This window comes from Akebia trifoliata, chromosome 3 (assembly GCF_017979445.1).
Source record: "Akebia trifoliata isolate Shusen 1 chromosome 3, ASM1797944v1, whole genome shotgun sequence".
NCBI lineage: Eukaryota > Viridiplantae > Streptophyta > Magnoliopsida > Ranunculales > Lardizabalaceae > Akebia > Akebia trifoliata.
In genome coordinates this window covers 37,142,347-37,162,514 of record NC_141377.1, presented here as the reverse complement: position 1 = coordinate 37,162,514, position 20,168 = coordinate 37,142,347, and the positions used below count along the sequence as shown (strand labels likewise).

The 20,168-nt window shown below is 34.2% G+C and overlaps 1 protein-coding gene across 3 annotated transcripts; it reads left to right on the top strand.

The window, feature by feature from the left end:
* Positions 1-5,455: 5,455 nt before the first annotated feature.
* Positions 5,456-19,849, top strand: SAMC1 (S-adenosylmethionine carrier 1). Of its 3 annotated transcripts, XM_086434888.1 has the most exons (13): positions 5,456-5,536; positions 6,031-6,105; positions 7,336-7,443; positions 12,689-12,771; positions 13,705-13,781; positions 15,646-15,736; positions 17,804-17,857; positions 17,929-18,024; positions 18,206-18,347; positions 18,777-18,838; positions 18,984-19,064; positions 19,463-19,625; positions 19,692-19,849. In XM_086434888.1, the coding sequence occupies exons 2-12, from the start codon at positions 6,054-6,056 to the stop codon at positions 19,583-19,585; spliced, it is 969 nt and encodes a 322-aa protein (XP_086291014.1). In that variant the 5' UTR covers positions 5,456-5,536; positions 6,031-6,053; the 3' UTR covers positions 19,586-19,625; positions 19,692-19,849. The 3 variants fall into 3 exon arrangements, with proteins under 3 accessions (XP_086291014.1, XP_086291012.1, XP_086291013.1); XM_086434886.1 differs by having other exon boundaries at positions 19,463-19,849; XM_086434887.1 differs by lacking the exon at positions 5,456-5,536 and adding an exon at positions 5,587-5,611 and having other exon boundaries at positions 19,463-19,849.
* Positions 19,850-20,168: the final 319 nt, after the last annotated feature.

The window sequence follows — 20,168 nt, the reverse complement described above, 5'->3', positions numbered from 1 at the left end:
AATTGCGCAGGATTAAAAACCTACAAATTCATTATCATGAACAGTGATACGAAATCGTAAATTCATCAAAAGTTGATCACTTTTAAATAAATATCTAAAAAAATAATTTTTCTACTTGTTTCAATGATTCATATGGCACCTAAAAAAGTTGGAAGTGGCCAAATAGCGTGCACCAACAGTTTTGATTCTCATCCATAATTTCAAATATAGTATGAGGTTCAAGAACGAGCACGATGTTCAGTATGAATTATTGCACACATGTCTTGTTTGACAAGCAAGATATTTGAGGGATATTTTGAAAATTTCGACCAAGTAAGGTTGAGTCAATCAATTTATTTTAATATTTTTTTGTTGAAATTATTAGGTTTTTATAATTTAAATATAAATACTTATTACTTAAACGAAATTTGATTGGGTGAGTAAGCATCTCATCCAAATCCACTTTATTTTATGAGAAAAATGTTATTATTAATAAATAATTGTAAATTGAATTAAATGGTTTATCTCACCCGAGACGAGACTATTTGAAAGAGTCAACTTAGTATCTATGGGAAACGAGACAAGACAAAATATCGAGTTTTAAAACCACATTCACACCCTTTAAAACCTCTAACATCTCTATGGTGAGGAGATTATCTTCATAAAAAAATCAGCCCATTTCAAAATTTCTAATCCATGTAAGACAAAATACGTATGGAAAAATATAGGGTGCGGAACATTTCCCTATATCTATCTGTCTATCTATTGATCTATCTATAAGTTTGTTTTCAATGAGCTTAGTAACTCGGTATTGGCAGGATTTAAACTTTGAAAGTTGGTATCATCGCCCAAAGACTCTACCAACTAAGCTTAGCTAACATGTGTGCAAACACCATATGTTTTGAGATCATTACATATTAAATATAGGAATGAGCAAAATAAAGTAAATTGATCAAACTCAAAGAGTAATTTATATTTTCATCCATCTACTATTTTTAATATTCTACTCAATAAAACCCAATAACTCTCATTTATGAATCCACTTGAGAGAAGGCAAACCCTAAACACGATACCTAGATCATTAATAGGCCATGTCACCTTCTTAAATCCAAGCTCATCTCTGATCATAAATAAGCTATATTGGAAGGAATTTTATCTTGCCTTCCTCTATTTAGATAAGTTGTTTGGAAGCTTTGGCAAATTTTTTGAGTGAAAAATGATTTCTTTGATACCTAAGCAAACAGAAGATATATAACCTATAAATAGTAGGTGATGTAGAACATTATAGCTTCTTTGAACCACAATTCTTTTCCACTTTTCGACATTTGTTAAGGTACTTTCTTGATTTTTTTTGCCAACCTTTTCCATGTCAGATTATTCTTAAACCCTGACTTTGTCGCATAACTAAAAAAATGAGAGCAAATTAAAGAGAACACAAATAATGATATAAGCCATTTGGTTATATTACATGTTAGGAAAGGAATTATTGATTCAAATGGTTAATTGTGACTTAAATGTGGATTATAAGATGATTCATTGTGGTCCAAGTCATACCCAAGAGGTTACTTACTTAAAAGGAAAAATTACTTAAAGAACCCTCGTGGAAGGATATCTTTCTAGATAGTCCCTAATTTTCAACAGTTGCTTGGCAGGACATTTAGTAAATTTTCTCTTTCTAAATACTCATTGGACTTCATCTCCCACATTTCTCACGATTGAATGTCCTACCGTTCGAACTCATCGTTTTCATCCAAAAATTGGATTTTCGACATCTCAATCGAGTTTCGAAGACTCCTTTCCGTCAGAAAGGATTTAAGAAAGAAGAAGAAACCATTTTCAAGGAGGGTTTTTCAATTTTGAAGATGTATATAAAAAACTAGGATTTTTTTCACTTTTTTTTTTCTTAGTTTTTGGATGAACATCAATGAAGAATGGTTCTTTTGAGTTGAAATCTTCTAAACAAATCATTATCTCAAGTTTTTAGTCGATTTTTCCATGTATTTTGATAAATAAATAAAAAATTCAAAAATTGAAAATGTGTGCGTTTTGCCAATGTCCGAGTTTACCATGTTTTATTTAAAAAGTTGTAAACTTGACAGTAATTAAAAAGCGTTGAGTTCATCCGTAAATTTTTTGAACTCAATTACTAAATAAAAAAGCATCAAGTTCCATAATAAAATTTGTGAATTCTACAATATGAGAGATAATTTAGAAATATAAAATTTACTAAATATCCTGTTAAGCTACCGCACAAAACTTAAGGACTATTTAGAAAGAAACCTTCCACGAGGGTCTTCTAAGTAATTTTTTCTACTTAAAATGGGTAAAAGATGAGGGAATCACCAATGGGTCAAACCAAAAATGAACTATTGAAATGTGGAGTCAAAATGTTACAGGGCGCTCTTTGATTAAACGTTCCATCCATAGGAATGCGACACAACTTTCATACACCAATTGTGTGGGAGAGATTAATTACAATTAAAGGTTTCGTGTCATTTCAAAATATTTCAATGAAACCTTTCGATTTTAGTCAAGATCAAAATGAAATATTGATTCCAAAAAATGAAGTATTAGGTGTTCTAATTCAGTGAAAAGTCTTTAAAACTGAAGGAAAAAATTATGGACAAAATTTTAATCCACTGATAATTATGTGATAATGGTTATAAACCCAAACATGAGGGGGTTACAAGAAAAAAGTAAGATTTTCATTTTCCCTAACAAAGAACCCAGTTAGAATTTTTCCAAGATTTTTATTTTAAAATGGGTTCTTGATCAAGTTGAAATATATTTATTTTATTTTATTTTTCCCTTAAAGCAATGGAAAAGATGGTAGAAAAATCAATATTTTTTCACTTTTACCTTTCTTTTCAAGAGAAAATGGTGATTCCCTACTACCTAAAACAATATTGAACAATTAAAACATGAGAATAATATGCTTACTGAACTCGTTAAAAATAGGCTTACTGATCTTAAAAAAGAAAAAGGAAAAAAAGGTGTATTGTGATTTGCTAAATTATCATCTTTATCAGATTGGTTAGGATTAGCTTAAATATTGTATTTACTTTTAATTAGAGTAACTTTCATTATTATTTTTTTAATAGAATTTCTTTTTAGGATCTAATTATCAAAGATTTCTTTTTTTTTTTTCTCATGACATCAAAGTATGGTCAACTGTGATCCAATAATCAAGTAACCCATGCTCCAAGCTTTTATCTCCACAACTTTTCTTACCCATATTCTACAACCTCACTTCTTACTTTCTTCTTTGTTAATCTTTTTGTTCCCCTCTCGATAAAATCCTTACACATTATATTCAACTCGACGATCTCTAATTTGTAACATTTATAATATTCATTGAAAGATTATCAAACTACACAATCTAATCAAATGCTCTTGGGATAGATCATTATGGGCCTGGTCTAATGGGTTATAAGCTTTTGTGTTTTCTGAGATAAGCGGGATGTGACAGTGATGTTCTTACAAAAAATTGAAGATTTAATGGACTTTTTATGACACCATCAACCATTCAATCAATGAGATTAAGGCTAATATTAAAAATAACCCATAGTATATTTCTTATTCCGAAAAAAGGTGCAATTATAGAAGAATATTAGAAAATATTATGTATTATAATTTGGTGATATATCAAATCATCTTCAACCCACGCTAGCTGAGATGGTAAGGGTGACTGGGTTGGCTCTTCAGGTCACACCTTCGAATCTCGCTATATTTAAATGATATACACGTATAGGGTGGTTGATATATGCGGCCCACCAAAGCAATACATATCAAATCTTCTTCTCAAGAAGATTATAATAGAGATTAGATTTGATCAACAATTAGAGTAATCATAATTATTTCCCTTATTTTCTATTCTAATATAAGATTTAGTAATTAAAGATCATTTCTTTACCACTCCTTAGATGATTTTGTGGTAGCAATGTACTCAATCATAGTTTAAAAATAACAACAACAACGCACTTTCGTAGATTTGACTTACAATGAAATCATAGATTTCTCGTTATCAAGATCTTATTCCCAATTCAACTTTTAAACACATATAGCTTGGGTTTAGAATTTCCAAAGCATAAAAGTACTTCCAAACTAATTAAGAATTCGTTCAAACTGCTTCCTAATATTCTTTATTAGGTATTGTAATAAACTTACTCACCGCATCTAACTACTTCCCAATGTTCTCTATTAGTTTATCATGAAAGAAAAACTAAGTTGAGCCGACAAAGGTATTGGGCTAAAAACAAATGGTTCATTAAATATCAAGTTTAGGGCTATTCATGTATGGTCCGCTACTATATTTTATGTACACATATATTTAAATGTATGATTTTGTAATAAAAAATAGTTTAATGATTTTCTGACGCCTCCCCTTTGACATATGCCCTCCTATGGTCCCTCACAGAATCACAGATCGTCTGCCTTGGCATATGCAAAATAATAAATCTTTTTCTTGTGTATCCCAAGGCAAATGATCTATGATTCTATGATAGGGGCGTAAGTGGAGTGTCTCAAAAGGGGGTGTCGTATTATTACCACTTTAAAAAATAACTAAGACATATCATAAAATAACAAGTTTACTTAAACATTTTTTTAAACTGCTATTGAGACTTGGCTTCTATTTGAACTAGATGGCATGTGCAGACCCACGTATCAAAAGGGTTTATTTATTATTTAAAATATTGATTAAAGTGTTTTTGAACATTTCATAGCAAAAGAAAGGATATTTTTCTAATTTTAAAAATAATAATGTGAAAAAAATGACCCTTATTATATTGAATTAAAATGTAAAGGTGGGGACATTTGTGAAATATAAATTTTCGTGTCGAACTACTTCTACTCCACCTTCTCTCATTATAATTATAAAGATAAAGACAAACAAATGACTCCAAATATCTTTGAAAAGTGTACGAGTTTAACCTGTATAATAAAATACAACAGTAGATCTCGCACCAATTACTGTTTTGTGGGGTATAAATGTATCTCAAACTACAATGGAGTGGGGTTTTCACTATCCTACACTTTATTGTCTTTACTCTCCTCCTCTTTTTCAATAGTATTTCTCTAATTTTGGTATCTTTCTTCTTTTACGACTTTAACCCAAAAGACAATTAACTTCAAAGTTTTTTAAATAACACCCCTCTAACTTTATTATTTTTCATTTTTACCCCCACAAACCCGAAAGAGGATGCCTGTTCTGTAGTCACGGGTGAATTCTAATGTTTTTATTTGATCGAAAAATCACACCCAAGCCAAGTAGTATCAAGCCAAAGCTTAGCCAATTTAGGCTTAATTGGTGGCTAAGGGCTGGTCTAAGGTACCACCCGCCTCTTTATAGGTGGGTTAAGACTCAATCTGGCCCAGCCCAAACCCGCACCATTAATAGTCCTATAAGTCAATACAAATTTTATAGGGATTTATAAGAGTATCTCTAGGTGTATGCTCCTATGTCAACCGTTCGTTTGATATCGAGGCATTAAAAAAACCCAAAACCCTCTCTTCTTCGCCCCCATTTGTGATTTGAGAGAGAACAGCTACTCTAACGGTACACTTACACCCTTCTGCTCTGTTTTTTCTTCCCTATCTTCTTATCTCATTCTTCTTCGGCTACATTTTCAATGTAGATTTACTTCTTTTATTGCCCAAAAGCAATTTGTTGTTTGGGTTCTCTGTATTTTTTTTTTTTTTGCGTAAAAGATAATTTTTTCTTCTTCTTCTTGAATCTAGCCTACATATGAATCGCTAGGTTTGGGACCTATTTGAAATTCCAATTTTTGTGCAATTTCTTTTAACTTAGCAAAATTTAGTGAAAAAACTTGTAAAAAAAAAAGGGCATGAAATCTTCAATTTTGAGAATTACTCGAAATCATCAATGGGTCTTCCCAAAAAAATTAGTTTTTTTTTTTTTTTTTTTCAGGTTTTCAAACATATTCAACCTCTTCATGCCAGAAAAATGTGATTTTTATTTTATTTTAATCTTTGATAGTGCTTCTTAATTTCTATGTTCATGATTGCCCTGAAATTCTACTGGCTTTACAGGTTCAAAGAATCACCGGACCTTAATGGGTCCTCTTACATTGGCATCGGATACTAAAAGTTCTACGCTCTCACCAGGTAACCCTTTTCTTGAACAACTAGTCAGAGATTAACTCACATTTTCCCAAAGCGGATTAAAACGTAGTCATTTGGTCATTCTAGTATTCTTTCTTTGTTATTTAGCGAAGAACATTTCCTTGATTCTTAAGGGAAGTGCCCTGATTTTACAATGCATATATTTGAAAGTAGCTGAGTAGCCTCTAATGGGTTTTAAGTTTCTCTTATCGAGTATAGAAGTAGACTAGGGAACACTGACAAAATTAGAAAAAAAAAACTGATTTAGGAAAAAATGTAGTAGTAGCTTCAATAGGTGATAAACTAAGAAAGTCGATTGAGATAGTCTGGGCATGTTCAACGAAGGTCGATTACATCCCTAGTTAGAAGAAATCTTCAAGTTGAAGGTCCTAAAAGAGTGAGAGGAAGACTCAAAAAACGTGGATGGAGATGGTGAAAGTAGATATGAACGCACTTTTGATAACAAAAGTCTTGGCTCTGGACTAAGGAACGTGATTCATTTAGTAGATTGGGAGTCCACCTCATCTTCCATAAAAGAGTGGAGTAAAGCTTGCTCCTTTTTCTTCTTGTACCCTCTTGTGTCACCAGTTGGATGTGCACTACCCTTTTAGAACTCTCATCTTGTATCAAAGCACTTTTTTTTCATTGGTGTTTGTTGTACACATCCAAACAATCTCTATGTACTTTCCTTTATTTCATTTCTTGTTGCGATTATTACTCCATTCTCCTAAAGTGATCATATCTAATTTTGTCTTTTCTAGTCTTTCCTCTCATCCATTTTAAGATATGCACATCTTTATTGTGCTTATTCTATGAATATGTTTTTTTTTATGGGTAAGCTGGACTCAAACCCATGACCTCAATGAATATGTTGTTTTTTGGTTTGCCGACATGTTAGAAGTGCAGGGATTATTATTTCATGAGGATTTTGTGTTTAGATGGGGTCTTATTTTTAACGGGACAGTGTAATATGTGTATGTTCTCTTTTCATGTTGGCCACCCTAGTTAGGTCATCTCTACCTTGTAAGCGGTTTTTGTATTACTTTCTGTTGCCTTCTATTTGGCTTCTTAAGCACTGCTGATTTTGATGCTGTCTTGCAAACATGTAAAGTGTGTGGTATATAAATGCACAATTATGTATTGTTTACACGTTTTTGTAACTTCTGTAATTTTATATTTATGACTGGAAATTGGCCTTATTGCTTGTTTTGAACATGTGATATGCTTTTGCAGGTTTATTCAAGATAAAATTGCATGACTTTCAAGTGATGTCGCACAATCATTTTGCATCGGTCAGCATGGGGGAAGAAAAGCCGTTCGATTTCTTACGTGTTTTATTTGGTACGCTATAGGATTATTTATGAAATCGAATTTAGGTTGGACACATGTTTTGAGTGGTAGACAAGCTAGTGAGATGTTGGGTTGACTTGGTCAGTTGGAGTAGATTGAACATGGTGCTTCTAGGAAAATGAAATTTAAATAATAAACATAATTTATCTTATGATTATGAATGGGAAACACTATTACAATCTTAAATGTAATGTGTTCATAAAGAGATTTCATAATTTATTTTTTAGGTTAAAGTTGGGAGAGAACAATTTGTAAAAAGGGTATGACATAAGAAATTGAATGGGATCCATGTTTTTTTTTTTGTTAACTTGGTGCTACTATTGTAATGGTAAATGGCTAGGGTTCAAGAAACTCATCATTGTCACAATCATCTATCAACAACATGAATCTTATTGTTATTGGTAAGCCCATTTTTAATGAGATCATTAACATGGTGATGGCGGGAATTGAAGCCAGGCCTATGGTATCATCATCCATAGACTTTACCAACTAAACTGGTTGGCACCTTCAATTGATTGGGAGACATTGATCGCATAACATTCCCAAAGCTCATTTCAAGTTTAGCCATAATTTTATGGATCACATCCTCATCAAATTTTCGATCTCTATCGATAATTTAACTAAACAATTGTATGGGGTTATTTCTAGTCCACCAATCTTATCTTGTGTCTTATACATATGAGCATCCTTACTAAGTTGCACTACACATATTTAGTCTTGGCCTGACTTATCTTGATCTTTTTGAGGCATCCCTCCATAATGTTTGTTTTGTATTTAGTCCATTTCTAGTTCTATTGAGTAACACTACATCTTCATCATCATCTATGCCTTATCATAGGTATTGGGGTTGGTAACATGAATCTGATTTGGCCATTCCATTCTATCTTCAGCCATATCTTCATTCAAGGCATGTACCTTCCAATATTTTCTTTCTTCCCCACCTCCCCCCCCCAATAACGTTGGTTGTCCCCACCCTCTTTGGAAGGCATGTGTCTTTGTATATTTTCTTACTCCCTGGCTACATCATTTTTGGTATTTTCTTAGCCTTTAGATCCTTCTACTTGCATCGAAGGCGCCTTCTTATTGATTATGTTATTTGCCATTTTTTATACTTTCCAAACCAATCCCAATCAACTTTTGTTTATCTCATATTGGTGCTATTTCTAAATTTCTCCGAATAGGTTAATGTTTGATATCTTTTCTGGTCTTACTACTCATCCATCTCGACATCCTCATCTCTACTATGGATATGCAGTTCCTTGATCGCTTGACATTCAACTTCATAAATCTTGGTTGGGGTAATTGTTGTCTTCTAAATTCTTTCCTATAGTTTTATTGCTACACATTGATCACAATTTTTCAAAAATGCTCCTCCACTTATTCACTCAATGTTAATTTTATAGGTCTCATCCTCACCAATCACGTCATCTTTATGGATGATTGAACCTAATCAACGGTAGTTGTCTCGTTTTGGTGATTACTGTCGCAACCACTAGTTTCTAACTTACCCCTCCAACGATCTAATTTTAAATTCATTTCATTTCTAGTTTCATTCTTCAAAATTATTTTTTATATATAACTTACACCACGAGACCTCCTATGAATGAATAGTTAATCAATCTATTACAACGAAGTACAAATTTATGGTTGAAATGATCGGTTGTGCAAACTTGGAAAAAAAACCCCGAAAAACTGTCTCGTCTCACTACTAATTGTTCTAGTATTAGTTACGACTCTGAGCTATGTGTCCTTACTAACATGGATATACTCGTTTAAGACTTCATTTTTTTCCCAATGCCCACCAAATTACTTCTATTGGGACTCTATCATAAGCTTTTTCTTAGTCAAGAAAAACCATGTATGTTCTTCCTATTTCCTCGAAACTTTTCTACTACTTGTCAAAGTTAGAAGATAGCCTCAATAGTTGAAATCCCGGACATAGAACCAATTCGTTTTTCTGCTATCTTTGATTCTTATCTTAACATTTTGTCCGTCATTCTCTTCACAACTGTTTGGTGTGACTCATATTGAGGGATGCTACGTCATCTACAAATAGCATACACCACTGTCCGAAAAAATACTCAACAAATTAACTCCCTGCCCCCTCAAAGAAAAATAACTCACAAAATTAACTTTCTAGTGACTTGTAGGCTTTTTCTAAATTCAATGAAGACTGTATGGAGGTTATGCCTTTTCTCTTTTATTCACTAGGATTTGGATTATTGTTTGTCATAAATCTCATTTCCTGAAGTTTAAATAAATACATATACAAGTTTGAAAATTAACAAAAAAGCTAAAGAAAAACTAGCTTTAGCATCAGAAGCACCATTATTATTAGTTATAAGGGCAGTCAATTTTTCTATTCCTTTTATTTCTGGCTTCAAGAAACTTTCTTAAGGTTAGTTATATTGGATTATCTTAAGGAGTTGATTGGTGGCCATGGTTGTCTAGGGTGAACTACCAGATTTAGTGATTCAATCGAAACAGAAGATAAACTACACAAGATTAGAGATAATTTACATATCTATCAAGATAAACATATAGGAGCCAAAGGTTGAGGAGTTTTAGTTACAAAAATTCACTATATTTGTTTCTTTTGTAAATGTAGTTTGATTTTCTAAGACATTCATGGACTTGCACTTCATTGTGCACATATATCTCATATTTCATATCAAAATCCAATTCTTACTCGATTACTTGTAGAGTTGTAAGATGACTTCTACACCAGAAAGTTCCCTAATATGAATTGTTAAGGATGAAGACTCCTCATTAAATAAAAAATTTCTACTCAAATTTAATTTATCTGAAACACAATTCTAGCCCAACTCTTTTTTCCTTTTTGGATTGGTATGACCCAACTCTTAACTCAGAAAAAGAAATTAGTGGAACCCTAAAAGACCACATATCAAATCTTACTTCAAATACTATCATATAACTTTGACACACTTTTTTGAGGCCTGAAGTGTAGAATCTTATAAAATTATTATAATTGGCTCCTGAAGATCTAGATATCACGTTCTTAATAAGTTATGAATAACTTAAAACAGAAGCCCTTTCCAGGAGCGACGACCACCACAGACAATCACAAAAAAGGAACAAAAGAAGAAAAGTGTGTCCAAGTTATGCTTCCTAGATTCCACTGGATTATTGAGTCAATCGAAACATAGTCCAACATGTGTTTGCTGGAAGTGTACTTGTATAGGCTAGATTTGTTGTTCGACCATCCATAATATTACCCACAAACTCTTTGGCCCAAAATTTGGATGCCAAAAGTTTGGCCTGGTGAAGAAAGATAGGGAATTCCACCACTATTTAGTGAAATATAGGTGCAATACTGTGCTGTGTTAAAAAAGATAGATTACTGTGATGAGCTTTTGCTTGATTGAGACATGACTAAAATACTGACAAGATAAAAGTCTAAAAGTTAATGCACTTCGCTGACATGTATTATACTGAAACCACTCTTTGGAATTTTTAACTTTTAAATGGTTAATATTCAGTTATTAAATATAAGTGTCTATTAGCATTACATTGAACTACTACTACTAGTAATATGTATATGATGGCATAGGACATCGAGTATCATCGACTATCATAATTTGTTGGAGTTAAAAAGTTAGGCCCAGATTAGCCCATGGAACTATTGGTCAGGCTCAAACCTGGCCTACTATCTATTGCCCTTTTTTTGATTGATTACCATATATATATATATATGTCCCTTAAAAAGCTCATTTGGAAAGACAATCCATTTAGAACCATTGTTTCAGGAAAAATGATAAATAAAAAACCAGAACATAAATATTGCCCATCTTTGTGACAATAGACAGTCTATTTTCTAAGAATTTTTTGCGATGTCGTGTCGTATTCATGTGTTGGACTCATGCTGACACTTTTTCAAACAAACTTTAATTTATACAGTTTTTGTTTTTGTTATTCACCTATTGTTTAGATATTGATAAGATAATTTTAATGTATATCAACTTTTCTAAATGCATTTTTTTCATTGTATTACTTGAAATAAATTATTTTAAAATGTAAAAGATTTGGTTTCTAAAGATCAATATGTGTTTGATAATTCATATCAATGTCGGACCCCTGTAACAGCCTCTGAACTACTTGGGATGGCTGTTCTGCCCATGCTGTTCGGAGAAATGGTATTCTTGATTCGACTACAAACTGGACCATGTGACCTGCTGACTCTAATCAGGCACATAGTGACGAATTTGGGGTTTGAGAATAATTTGGCAAGGAAAAACGTTGGGAAAAATTGACAAAAGTTGACAGTCTCAAACATCGTAAAAAAAATTAAATATTATTAATATATAATATAAACAATGAAAAAAATTAAGGAAAGACAATATAATGTAAAAAATCACCGATTAATTGTGAATTCAACAAAAACTTTGGCGACTACTAACAAAATCATGATTAATTTTTTTTTTTTTTGCTAAGTAAATTTTTTTAATTAATAGAATGGATTGGTTGAGGAAACCATGCAAGAGGAGAACCAGTACAAACAAGAAAAGGAAAGGGAAACAGAAAACCAACTACTCAAATATTACAGAACCAATCCCTGATCCCCACAAAATCCTCAAAGAAAAGCCCTTTTGACTCCTGAAGCACTTTGCTCCAAGGAAAAATTAAGCTCAAGATAGAATAAATAATCTCTTGCACAGGTGTTTCTTCCCCTCAATGGGTCTAGCATTCCTCTACTTCCAGATCCCCCCAACAAATTGCAAGGGGGTGAAGCTCCATAACTTCCTCTTGAATGCCGAGAAGCCCATCCAATAGTTAGCCATCAATTCACTAAACCTTGGGAAGAAATAGGGGGGCACCAAACCACCCCGAAGAGGTTTAAGAAGTGGGACCAATTTTCCCTAGCCAATGCATAATGAATCAATATATGATCCACTGACTCCCCATCTGACTTGTATAAGCTATAAAAATGCACAGTGATGACACCCCTCTTCGTTACATTGCCCAAGGTCAAAAAATTTCCCCAAGTTGCCACCCAAATAAAGAAGGCAAATGAATAAAATTGCAATTTATTAAAAGAATCATCAACTTTTGTCAATTAGGTAGGCATACTCTGCATGGGTGATCCTGGGTGGTTTTCTAACCACTATTCCATTACTTGTATCTTGGATTTGAGAACTTCTATGATAAATCAGAAAGATAATCCAAACTTGCGTGTTGGTTTTTCCTTGCATCTAATTACTCTCGTTTGGTTTTGCAGAGGGAGCTATAGCAGGAGGGACTGCTGGTGTTGTTGTTGAAGCAGCTTTATACCCAATTGATACTATAAAGACTCGTCTGCAGGCGCGTTAAAAACACAGCCATTACAATTGTCTATCTATTACTTGATATCGCCAATTCCCGGGTTCCTGGGCCTAGTTGGCCTTCTGCCCCCGATAATTCCATGCCCATTAAGAGATTTCACTCCCTCTCCCGCTTCATAAAATAAAACAATGCAGATCTTGTTTGCAACAGCTGCTTCCTGCACCTGCACCAACTCCTGCTTCATGCAACTAAGGTAGCGTTTGAAAACGCGTTTGCAGAGTGCTTCTCGAGCTTTTGCGCTCAAAAGTGCTTTTGGGGGTTCAAATTATCATTTGGTAAATGGCTTGAGAAGCACTTCCCAACACTCAAAAGCTCTGCCCAGTCCAGCTTCCTGCCTCCTTCGTTGTAGGAAGCTGACATAATTTAAAGTTATGGGTTTTTTCGGACGAGAATGCCCTTGTTTTTTAGTTAATGACTAAAATAACCTCCAAAATGTTTAAGATATTAGATCAATAATCCAAAAGACCAATATAATTAGTAAAATGTCTAAAGAAGCTGTTTCCCAAAAGCACCTCCTAAACACTCACCAAATTGACCAATTGCACAAGAGCGCTTCCATTGGAAATGCGTCCAATGAAAGAACTTCCACAGAATATACCAGATTTGCAAACGAGGCCTAAGTTACTAGAATCTACAGATATAGTTTTTCTTTGATAGTTTAAGTTATGAGATAGAGATCCTTGTTCTTTTGTTTCCTTTAATGATCTAATGCTTCTTAGGCCTTGGCCTATTAATGAAATTGATGGAAAGCATGTCTCCCTTCCTATGTCCCTATCCAATAATGTAAATTTTTTCAAATTTCTATTATTATTATTATTATTCATGTTTTATTACATTATTCATTTGAATACATCTAACTGACAAGCAGAACTTATTCCAACTAACTTATTATTGGTTGTATTTCAAAAACAGGCAGCTCATGGAGGAGGAAAAATTCTTTTGAAGGGCCTATATTCTGGACTCGCTGGAAATCTAGCTGGTGTCTTACCGTAAGTACCTTGTGCATCAAGTTACAGACATAGCTTCCCTTATCTTCTTGGAATTATAACCAAGCTTTTAATTTAAATGTGCATTGAGAAGCTCTGCTTGTATTGCTGTAGTTCTCTTGTTGTATAGTCTTTTCATGTACTTTACTGTTGCAGTTTCTAAGTATCATTTTTCAGGTCACGTAGAGTTCGTCTTAATTTTCTCAACTAATTGTGAACATTTCATAATGTAACTACCATTGGAGTGTCTATAGATTGTGTTTTGCATTTGAATGGGGTCTATCCTTATGTCAAATAATTTTACGGTCTATAATTTTGGGCATATAATGTGGACACTGATCTTTGGCCGATGCACTCTGCCCTTAATTTTGCTTTCTCTTTTTCTTGTATTGTTTTCTTGCTGGTTCCCTGTTTTCTGGGTTGGTCACCTCGACCCCGTTTTTTTCTTTTAAATAAAATTATCTTTATTGATAAAATAAAAAAAAAAGATTTCAAATTCAATTCTATACTGCTCCAGTTTGATAGTGGCAAGTAAAACAATCTGACAGGAGGGGTAAATTCTGTATTGGAAGTCAAGCAATACAACAAGAAGGGTAAATCTGTATTGTGATTCATCGGAGAGTAATTTAATCTTACCCTGTTGACACACCTTCGAATTTGGTCTGCTTATCCTTTCTTTCTATTTTTTATGCTAATTCACCCTTATGCGTGCTAATCCTGGGAGTCCAAGAGGGGTAAATCTGTATTGTAAGTCAAGCAATACAACAAGAAGGGTAAATCTGTACTGTCATTCATCATAGAGTAATTTAATCTTACCCTGTTGACACACCTTTGAGTTTGGTCTGCTTATCCTTTCTTTCTATTTTTTATGCTAATTCACCCTTATGTGTGCTAATCCTGGGAGTCCAAGCTAGCTACTATTCTTGCATATTTTTTATGTGTAGGATCAATCTCCATGAGATATTCCGAGTTCCTCTTCATGGAACAGATTCAATAGGAATTTTTAGGGTCATGTACGTAGTATACGCAGTTGGGTCTAGTTGATCAAGTAGTATCTGCCCTGTCGGTCTTAGGTTCAATTCTATCCCATTATCGAGAGGTTCTATACCAGATTAGCGTCTTTGGAATCTTTGTACCTATTCCATCATGTGTTGCGAAGAGATTGGAAACGTTGATGACAGAGCTCATATGCAATGCCCAGGATGACTTTCTATAAGACCATGGATCGTCGGATCTTGATCAGAAAAGACCACTGATTTTCTTTACTTGATCTGAGGGATAGTTTTTCTGTGCACTCTTTTATTGTTTTTCTCTCTATTTTGGAATATTAAGTACGCCGTCTCTCCATTTTCTCATTTTCCTTGTAATAACCTCTATTATAAGTTATAAAAAATTCGGACTCAGTGAGCTCTTGCATCAACGATGCTTGCAGTTATCCAAGGTTATCCAACTTGACACTTTTCTGACTCCAGATAGATGGCATCATACACTGATAAATGGTTTTGTTATCTTGTCTGCATACTAGATCATTGGAAATGGGTAGAGTTTTGTATACATTTTCTCGTATCACCTTGTTTATCTAGTACATGGACAATCTTTAAGGGATATTCATGTTTCTGTGTTCATTTCCCTATTGAGCTCTCTGATTCAATGTTTTTTTTTATGTTTATTTCTGTTTAATTTTTAGAAGTAGAATGTTATAGATATCTAATATATTGTCAGAGGTTTCTTTTCTCTTCTAATTCATCAATTATTTTATTTGGCATCATTTTTTCCCCCATAATTTTTGTTGTATTTAATTTCCATTACATTCTCGAAGACACTCATTGGATCCAACTTGATTGATGATTGCTTTTTTGGTATACAGGGCCTCAGCCATATTTGTTGGTGTATACGAACCTACAAAACAGAAATTGTTGAAGATATTTCCTGAAAACCTCAGTGCTTTTGCTCATTTGGTAAGTGGATATGAAGTGATAAGCTTCATGTTATTTGATGGTTCTTTAAATTAAGATTTGTTGGTTAAATGAAAAATGTGTGCAATTCTTTTTTCTTCTATTTACACGTGACCAATAGGTGGGTTAACAAATCATCTAAGTCTATAATGCAATTCCATTTTTTAAATTTCTTATATTCTACCTATTATCCTGGCATTAAGATTTTCTCTTGAGCATGCACTTTGGGGTGGTTTATGATGTGGTCCTCTCACCCTACTAGAATAATATGGTCATGTTCCCACAACAGGAAGATTGTACATACCTGTTCTTTACATCTCTTTAAAAGATGGTACATTTATTACTAGAGTTGAAGGTCAGCGCCGTTGAGCCACCTCTCTTGATGGCTAGATAAAGTATGTAATGAATAGGCCAATGTCCAAGTCTAGGGAAGCTCATATTTACAAAATGTCACCATTCATTCTTTTTTTTTTTTATGCCGAATAGTCAATGAGTCCATTGAGTTCACCTACATAGAAGAGAATATCATGTTCGTGAACGTAATGCCTTCCCTTGACTATAGATTTATACAAATAACACAAAGATGGATGGAATCAATCTGACCACTATAGATATGAGTATATTATGTGGTTCAATTGATTCTAATACACACAGGCCACATATAAAACAAATATTTTTTTCCTTAGAAACCCTTCCAGAAAAAAACCATGGGACCTCATCCAAATGCAAACGTGCACTGAAATTTAGCAGGAGTTACCCAGGCACAACCCAGATTACCTAACTTACTCGATTCCACGACCAGCCTCTAATTGTTTCTCTGCATCTATGATTCCCCGAACCGCTTCTTATGCACTAGCTACTCCAATCCGCTCCTCACAGATCTCAATATGAACCGTTCATTGACCAAACTCCAAAGCTCCATTCCACGAGTGTTCATTGTTTAATAAAACAGGATTGTGTGGTTACAAGTTGAGACTTTAACAATCATGTTATGACGTACATGCGACGGTGTAGAGTCCTTGATGATACTCTAAGATGCTTGGGATGAACCTTGAAACAAAATCTCTTAAAGTTAATTAAAGTTTCTCAGATGAAGAAAGTGCGTTTCTAGAACTCCTTAGAGTCAATGCATCACAAAGTTGCAAGGAAAGAGAGCTTAAGCTAGAAGTAGCCTATAATAGAGTAGCTGGCCTATGCTGACTAATCTCTCTCAGCACAGCTCTAGCACCATCGATTGATTGGACAATTTCTTAAAGGCCAATTGATTGATTGCCTATAAGGCCATTTTGATTGATTGATCAAAACTTTGCTCTCATTAACAACTTCGAATGTAAACAACTATGCAACCTTTTAAACTTAGCCAAATAATATTTTAACTTATCTCTTAAGTTAATAAAAAGGTCACTTACCATCCTGGATAAGGGTTGAAACTTGGTTCGCCCACCACGAGCACAAGCCAACCACAACCTTGATCATGATTACAGACAAAATTACATCTAATGATGCTTTGGGTGACAGAGAACTTTGCAAACAAAATATTTCCTTTTAGCTCCATCCAGTAAATTTGTTATTTAATATATTATGTAAAATAAACTTCAACAATCAGTCCTTTCATTGCTTTCCAATGTACTGCTGTTAGTAGTCACTCTCCACCTCAAGGGCACCTGAGAAATGATCCTCAAAATTTTTAAAGCCTTGAAGAGGAGGCCTTATCTCCACCCTGTGAAAGTCCACCATGCCTGTTGGACCTGAATGAGATTTTTAAGATTTTTCTGCAACCAGTGTTTCAAATAAGATTGCATATCTGATTTTTGGACATTTTTTCACATGTCACTATGGTATAAGTGAAAGTATGCCCTACAGAACAATATGTTATGTACAATTGCATACTGTTCCAACGGTCCTATTTATGACTGTTGGCAACTATACATTTTTTTCTTTAAATTCTACCACTCCTATGTATACTTCATCCTTACCACTCTCTAAAAGGCTCAAATTAACGACAATTTCCTTTTGTGCTGTATGCATACGTCACTCTTTGGTTCTCTAAGGGTGTCATTCTTGATGCAGACTGCAGGTGCCCTTGGAGGAGCTGCTTCTTCTCTTGTTCGTGTCCCGACGGAGGTAAATTATTTAACTTCTTCAATCCCTAGGTTTCCAGACTATTTGATGTGCTAATCTTGAGCACTTCTCAGGTTGTCAAACAAAGGATGCAAACTGGACAATTTGCTTCTGGTCCTGATGCCGTACGCCTTATTGTTTCGAAGGAGGGGTTTAAAGGTCTTTATGCGGTATGAATTCACTATTTTTCCTAAGATCCTCTCATTATTATTTTAGGGTTTTTGGTGTTTGGTATACTGGTGGATGACCCTGTTCATCTTTTTCCGTTATATATGTCCAATTTTATCATTTTATGCACATTGGGCTTGACCATTTATTTATTTTTCTTGTTTTCATTTTTGGAGATTGCAGGGATATGGATCCTTCTTATTACGAGATTTGCCATTTGATGCCATCCAATTTTGCATTTACGAGCAGCTTCGGATTGGGTACAAGCTAGCAGCACAAAGGGATTTAAATGATCCCGAGAATGCTGTCATTGGTGCTTTTGCGGGTAATGTTACATCCCAAGCCTGCTTTTGATTTGCATTCATCAAGTGTTCTTAAGTTTTTTTTTTTCATGCACCTCATATGTTTACAATTGTTACATCTTTCCACAATTTTAGAATAAAATAGAGTTTTCTATCATCACAGCTAGCTTCATAGAACTTTGGCTACATTTTCAACTCCAACTTTTAATGTGTTCCATCTAAATTGTTCTGTTGAGCTAGACCTTAGAGGTACAAACTCTGTTATAGCTCGTCTCATATATGTTAAGTAAATATAAGCTAAGGGAACCGTGGAATGTAATTTAAAGAATTTTTATGATGCTAGGGCTACAAATTTGAAATTGGATCCTAAAAGGCTTGAAGTTCAACAGATAATGTTTTACTCTAGGTTCTCTGCCAGTTAGTTGTATTATATCCTGCCATGAAATTTTCAGGTGCATTAACTGGAGCAATAACAACTCCTCTCGATGTTATTAAAACGAGATTAATGGTTCAGGTATCCCAATTCTTTCTTCTTCTTGTTTCAAGTTATAAAGATGCTGACCCCAGTAATTGGGACAGGTGTAGATGAATTATGAAGAGATATTCCATGTGGATGTTAGTGTGCAAACTATTGTATTTCTTTTGGACCTCCTATGCAGGGATCAGCTACCCAATACAAAGGGATGCTTGACTGTGTCCAGACCATTGTTAGAGAAGAAGGGCCCACTGCTCTCTTGAAGGTTGGACCATGTTTTCTTTCATCTTACAAGTATAATGTCAAAATGCTTGTGTTGGTATATTACTATTATCGCGGTTTTCTTTTTGTCCCCAAAAGAGAACTTACTACATTTTATAACCATATACCATGGACTCAGCTCTTGTATGATTTGTTTACGTGTCGGAAACATATTGACACATGGATACGGGACACACATCCTAACACGTAATTTTAGTAATTTAGTATTAATTTCAGTAATTTATTAATAAATTGGTAAATAAACTAGGGTTTGATATCAGCCTTCTCAACCTTTTGCAGTAAACAAAAAAAGTTGAAGATAGCTTCTCTTTATTCAAATATTCAATGTCCATAAGTGGGGAAATTTAGTTTTCATCTCTTGATTTTTGTCATTCATTACAGGGTATTGGGCCAAGAGTGCTATGGATAGGCATTGGTGGTTCAATATTTTTTGGTGTTTTGGAGAGGACAAAGTTGTTACTTGCCCAAAAGCGTCCAGAGGTTGAGAACTCAGGACCCTTCTAGCACGACTGATATAAACCAAACCTACACATCCCTGCATTTGGTAAATTTCTTCATTTATGTTTTTCTTACCCTCTCCCCCCTTTGAATTATGAAAAAGTTCTTGCAGTTTAGATGACAAAGCTCGGCTCCCGCTCCCATTTGAGTATCATGCTGATTAGTGGTGCGAAGCATGGCTTGTATTTTCGATACTTCGGTTAAAATTATTAACCTTGTTGAACAAAATGAACTTGTCATGCTGTTAAACAATTTTGGTAGTCCTCTTTAGATTTTGATCGTAAATTGTCTGTCAGCTTTCAAAAAAGTTCACTTTTGTTACATGTCCTGTACTCCTGTTACTATGTGTTGAAAATTTTGAAGCGGTAGATACACGAGAATGAACAAAATGAAAGTTTGACCGAGGCTTGTGTTGAACACAATGTCCTTAAGACAATTTTGTTCCCGCAACTGGGTGCACACGAATCAATGAACAATTGTCTCCCAGGATACAACGATCACACGTGTAGAGGCAGCACTACAATCTACACGTCTAGCGAACCGAACGCTACTGTTTATACTCTCAAAGAATGCAGAAGGAAAACGGAAA

Bases quoted from the DNA above. Each gene is read 5' to 3' on its own strand.
- SAMC1 (XM_086434888.1), top strand. From the start codon at position 6,054: ATGGGTCCTCTTACATTGGCATCGGATACTAAAAGTTCTACGCTCTCA. The intron at 17,858-17,928 runs GTAAATTATTTA...AGCACTTCTCAG, and splicing joins TTGTTCGTGTCCCGACGGAG to GTTGTCAAACAAAGGATGCA. The intron at 18,025-18,205 runs GTATGAATTCAC...TGGAGATTGCAG, and splicing joins GGTTTAAAGGTCTTTATGCG to GGATATGGATCCTTCTTATT.